At 46.0% G+C, this 6,000-nt stretch overlaps 1 protein-coding gene across 1 annotated transcript in view; it reads right to left on the bottom strand.

The window, feature by feature from the left end:
- prickle2b (prickle homolog 2b) overlaps positions 1–6,000 on the bottom strand; it is an 81,707-nt gene continuing 75,707 nt past the window's right edge. The window contains exons 6-10 of the mRNA XM_051414474.1: positions 4,710–4,913; positions 3,923–4,109; positions 1,857–2,744; positions 1,281–1,655; positions 1–1,223 (exon numbers count right to left, since the gene is read on the bottom strand). Of these exons, the coding sequence (XP_051270434.1) occupies positions 640–1,223; positions 1,281–1,655; positions 1,857–2,744; positions 3,923–4,109; positions 4,710–4,913 (2,238 nt within the window). The 3' untranslated portion in view covers positions 1–639. The remainder of the gene's footprint in view (positions 1,224–1,280; positions 1,656–1,856; positions 2,745–3,922; positions 4,110–4,709; positions 4,914–6,000) is intronic.

Genomic DNA, 6,000 nt, shown 5'->3' with positions numbered 1-6,000 from the left:
TACTCACTGAAATACTCCTTTATTCCAAATTCAGGACCAGGTCAGCCAAATAAAACATGCATAAGTTGTTTTTGCCATTTTCTATCTCTACATTATAGATATTTAATACATAAATGATTCTATCCATACAAAATATAAAAATATGTGAGGCCTCATTTACAACCATATTTACACAGACTTCCTTAACTTAAGTGAAATTATTAATTCATTTATCTATGTACATACTATGAACTGAATACAATAGTACAGTATATCCTATATCTAAATCACATTGCATGTAAAAGCTAAACTGCTAGACTACCTTGCACACTTGTTTGCTGCATGGAAATGAAGTTATGAAAAAAAAAATTGCACATCAGCTTTTGAGAAACATTGTGACTTGAAAACTGCGCATGTAACTGTTAGCCTTAGTACTCAGGAGATTTTCCAAAACATTAAAATGAACAAACATGCAAACACTGTTGCTTTTTCACTGTTTACCAACTGTAATTTACCACTGACTTTCAATTACATGATATTCAACACTTAACTATACTGAATAAATGGACTGTGAGTTTTATTTATTTTTTGTTCCAGGTGGAGGATGTTAGAATACACAAGCTGGACAAAGAGTCATTTACTGTGCCAAGCTTCAGTATGTTAGGAAATAATGCAGTTCTTGCTTTTTCTGCGTTTGCGGGTGTGTAACTGCCCACTGCGGTTGGGTCCTCCCATCCCTGTGTTGTTGTACTTATGGACAAGCTCCTGGTTGCTGAGGTAGCGCAGCTGGATAGGTCTGGGGATCGGCTCACCGAGAAAGTAACCTTCATCCTCTGATTCGGAGGATGATGAGCAGGTGGAGCACCAGTCATCGTCCTCATAATCATCCCAGGAGTATTGGTTCAAGCCAGTGCGTCGGCTAGCCCCGGGATTCTGAAGAGTCAGGTCTGAAGTGGTTCTGGGGCACTGTCTGAAGAGTTGGGGCTGGTATCTTCCCCCTCCTCCTCCTATTCCAAACTGGTCCCTGGCACTTCTTGGTGGTGGGAAACGGTCATAATCCTCACGGACACGCAGTTGTGGTCTTTCTTGAGGTCTTGCCCTTCGCTCTGCCACCAAGTGGAGAGCGTTTTCTGAACGAGACCGGCGAGATCTCCGGGACCGGTGGTGGTGGTGCCGGCGCCTCTGGGGAGTCTCCTCTGGTGCATCTATCCGAATACTTGCTCCCCTTCCTCCTCCTCCTCCTCCTCCTCCTCCTCCTCCTCCTCCTCCTCCTCCTCCTCCACCACCACCACCACCACCACCACTGACACCACCCACCCTACGCTCACTAATGGGTGGCAAGCGAGCAGCGTTGGCGCTGCTCACCAAACTTACCCTGTCCTCCTCCTGGAAGGTAAAGCCAGGCGGTAAATGAGTCATACCCATACCAACACCCATGCCAGAGGGGTTGCAGTACTGCATTTGGTACTGAGAGGACCTGGGAGGATCCATTTCCATGTAGGGCTGATTGGCGGTGAGGCTGTGAATGGACTCGGAGCTACGAAACTGCATTGAGGAGTTGAGGGTGCCCATGTTACTCTTCTCTGACACGTTCATTCCAGAGTCTTTGCTCAGGTCCGGCATGGAAAAACGAGAAAGGTGCTCCTGACGCTTTCCTCCTCCATCTGCTGAGTTTCCTGTAGGGAAACAGAGTTAAATTCAGTGTAAACTTTGCCTTCATTCATTGTCATCACATTCAGTTTTTTAGATTACATGATGCACAGTAAGCACAGGTTTTCTATGTATACTATCAACAATACCAGTACTACTGCAGTAAAAACGCACAACTACCCTTGTTAAACCAACAATAAGGCCAAGCTGAGGTCTACCATCCCTACCTGTAGCATTGGACAGGGCCAGGGATTCCATGGATCCTCTTGGGGTCTGCTCTAGAGGGGTCAATTGCTCAGTGAAGTTAAGTGCATTGATGGGATTTCTGCTTCTTGCCACCTGGGTAGCTGCTGGAGGCCCCGCATCTCTGTCCCTGTCCCTCTGAAAGCCGTGCAAACTGATTGAGCGCTTGTCAGAGGAGAAGCCGTTGTGGTGCTGAGAACAATTGGACACCTCTGTAAAGCTCTTTTGGGTTCTCAGTTTGGGTGGATAGTACTCTTCTGGAGCTGGCTGTTGAAACCATGTCTCATTGAACGAGTGGCCCTTCATGGCTGATATGGGTGGTCTCTTCAAACCTCCGTTCTCCTTGATCCTGTGATCCTGCTGTTGATTGCTCTGTCCAGAGCAGGTGGGATTATAGGTAGTCCTGACATTGCACTGGCTGAGGAGCTGAAGAGGGGTGGGGTTGACAGTTGGGTCTGACTGGGTTTCATAATTATAGCCATCACTCGGTTGCTCTTGGCTCTGCCAGGCAGGTGGCTCGCGAGTCAAACTGGGCGTCTGGCTGGAGAGACTCAGAAGATCCATTTGTAAAGACAGCGGGTCCACCTCCCCTGAAAACCTCTCAGTCTGCACTCCCCCCCCTCCTCCACTCTTTCCTGTCTTGGAGCTGCGTCTGGACTCTCTGGTGGAGCGAGCACTTTGGAAGGCCGAATCAGAGGAGTCTGAGCCATTGGGCTCCTCCCCCAGACTGCAGGAGCGTGAGCAGAAGATTTGGCCCTGCTTTGGGAGGAAAGGCCGACCCAGCAGAGAGCGTTTGCAGCGGGCGCAGCAAAAGCAGCCCTCTGTGGCGTGCCAGTGCTGCCCATCGTATGTCATCTGGCCTTGGTCAATGCCTGCAGGAAAGATAAGCAACACATGAATCCACAGGGTTGAAGTAAAAGGACAGACTGTGTACAAAGGCAGAATTAAAATACAAAGCACTATGTCTATCAAAGAGCTTTAAACTGAAAATCTGAATCCTTAATTAAAAATGCTGTTTTATGTGAAAATAGTAGCATATTACATAGTTGGTTGTTGAGTGAGAAAATAGAGCTGGGGGCTGTAACCTAACTGCTCTTGGGGGGAAACTCATTATGGAGCTTGCCCAGCATTGTATAAACACATTGCATTTTGAGTGTGCTTGCAGTTGTTGCAGGGAGAAAGAAACCAGCTATTTGCTAATGGCTGCCATCTGGTTCAAGCATGTTTTCTGATGGTTTCAATTTATAATCAGTTGTGTTTTTTGCCAAATATTTTTTCTGTATCCTGTCTGACGAGTAATTACAGAGCAAATTTGTTGAGAGGTATGTGCCAAAATCACACCTGGGCGTCCTGTTGGGACACACACACACACACACACACACACACACACACACACACACACACACACACACACACACACACACACACACACACACACACACACACACACACACACACACACACACACACACACACACACACACACACACACACACACACACAAGAGAGAGAGTTTGAACAGGAGGTGGCATGGGGCCAAGAAGGTTTCCCACAGAAAAATACCCCAGTTTTCTCTTAGTTACAAACACAACAGGTTTTGAGATGTTTAAATTTGTATTTAACTGACACTTGATGCATGCGTATGTGTTAAAAACAGATCCTGGGCTTGAAAAGTCACTTGATACAGTCATGCCTTTGCCCCAGGTTGGGTTCACGTGCATAATATATACTGTATATATTTCTGTGCTCTGTAAACTAAGGTCTCTGTGGACTACTCCTATGTGCCCTTGGCTCAAATGCATGACCATGGATGACATCATTCAGTGATAAACTGCAAAAAACCAGGCCACATCTTTTTTTCCTCCATTACTTGCTACCAAAAAATTAGGTCACTCTTTCACCTTCCTTGAACAAACTAAACTTTCCTCCATGTATTCATGCTTTGAGCATTACCATATTTTTTTTCTGTAAGGTTTTCTTTGCATGACCTGCTGGTGATTAATGCAGTTTGTATTAACAGTGATAGATGCTGGGTGGTGGTGCAGCATACCAATATGTTCCCCGCAGGAGTCGCAGTACTCTGCGTAGAGGGACTCAAAGCAAGAGCAGCAGTAGGGCCGTCCCTCCTTCATGATGTAGCGCTGGCCCCCCAGCACAGTCTCGCACTCGAAACAGCAGAAGTGCTTCATGTGCCAGTGACGCCCCTCTGCCTCAGTGCACTCATCTGCTAGGATGATCTAAGAAAGGAGAGATAAGAAAGAGTATCATTTATCACAGGTCCTCCGGAAGGTAAAACCTCAGTTGGGTTATTACTGCGTGCTGAATGACAGGACAATGGCTCGGCTCGCCCTCTATCCCCCTACATACGCACCACTTTCTCCTCTGCAGCTTAGTCTCTTAGATCATCCTCTTTGTCACTGACTTGTGTGGGAGGCTAATGTGTGCCGGGACATGGTGAAATCTAGATTGTGCATTTACTTTTAATTATGCTGCTTTTAAAACACCGGGGTGCTTTTTAAGTACTAGCAGTGTCCTTGTACCCATTTGCAGAGAGAGTAAGTCAGTGCTAATGGTTGGAAGATCAGGATATGGATGGCTAACCCCATTAAACTGGAAAACCCCTGCATGTGTGACACTGTGACAGTGTGTGTTGTGAAGACCGTGACCGTCATATGACAGCAGTTTTGTTCGCTTCTAGGAATGCATATGTGCAAAATCTGTGCAAAATCTGTGCATGTAAATTCATAATAAATGGCACTACGGACACTGTGTTGCATTTCAGGCACAGTATGTTAGCTATGGTGCATTTGTGTGTGTGTGATGTGACGGGCGTCTACCTCATCACAGGCGGTGCAGCGTGGCTTCAGCCTCTCGGCGTGGTGCCGGCCGCAGTAGATTTTCCCGTCCTGGTAGAAGTAGATGAGGTCCACCAAGAGCTCGTTACACATGCTGCACACGAAACAGGCCGGATGCCAACACACGCCGTGACCTGCCCGTGACGCAAATACAGCAATGTCGCCGCCATTTATTTGGCCTCCACACTATAAAGAGGTGGAAAAAGAAGAAGAGAGTTTTTGAGAAAATGGTTGAACCCATGTAGGTTCTATCACTATTTACACCCCACTTTCCCTCTCCCAGTACCAATTCTGTACACCTTGGCACCCAGTAGTCACGTGGTGGACCTTTCAGGCATGGTAAATGACCCCACCCTATCTTTCCCGTCTGCCCTTTATGAAGCTAATGTTCAACAAAGACAAAATGCCAACCAATATTTTCTTAAAGACTTGTAGATTCTCGATAAAGGTTTATCACTACTGTTATTACCATTATGTTGTGAACAGTGACCCATTAACTATTTAATATATGGTGGTCATGTGACAATGGTCCAGAACAACTTTTTCCCTTTATAGTCAATACAAAATTAATTAATAATTAATATTTCTGAGTGTCATGAACACAACGTGATTTATCTAAGTCTCGAAGAGCGATATCAGTAAATAATTTTCTTCACAATCACATGAGCACTAAAAGTCTTTTTGGTATGCATGGCACCCTGTGAGGAATCTTCATTGGACTGAATGGATGAGGCGCCATCTTGAAACACTGTATGGTATCATTACTTCCTTAATGTGAAGTAATTCCTGTTAAAATAAGTTGATGCCACGGGACATACAGCAGTGAAGGATCATACCAATGGGCTACCAGTTATGGAGACAAGCAGTGTAAGTAGGTAGAGAGAAGGTGAGATTGTTGATTGCAGTAGAGACACAGAGAGAACGCTGAATGGCTTCTGGAGGACGGTGGGGGGCAACGGGGAGAGGTAAAAACAGTGATATATGGAAGGATAAAAAGGAGAGTGAGATCTGCATTGAAGTGTAACGGTAAAGAAGCTGTAACGTGAGGGAGTGCTAAGGAGACAGGGGGAAAGGTCGGGTAGGTAAAGTAGATTTAGAGGGGTGGGAAGATGGAGACAGAGAGTTACAATCAGGTTATCTAACTGGCACAAAGCCGACTGCTGCAAGGAGGCCAAAAAGGGGGTGGGGAATTCAATCAATACGCACTCTCCCAACAATCTGCTCCCTCGTGTGTGTGTGTGTGTGTGTGTGTGTGTGTGTGTGTGTTCTCTGA

Source organism: Dicentrarchus labrax, unplaced genomic scaffold (genome assembly GCF_905237075.1).
Source record: "Dicentrarchus labrax unplaced genomic scaffold, dlabrax2021, whole genome shotgun sequence".
NCBI lineage: Eukaryota > Metazoa > Chordata > Actinopteri > Moronidae > Dicentrarchus > Dicentrarchus labrax.
Note: the sequence above shows the minus strand (reverse complement) of the source record. Positions and strands in the feature narration are given on the sequence as shown.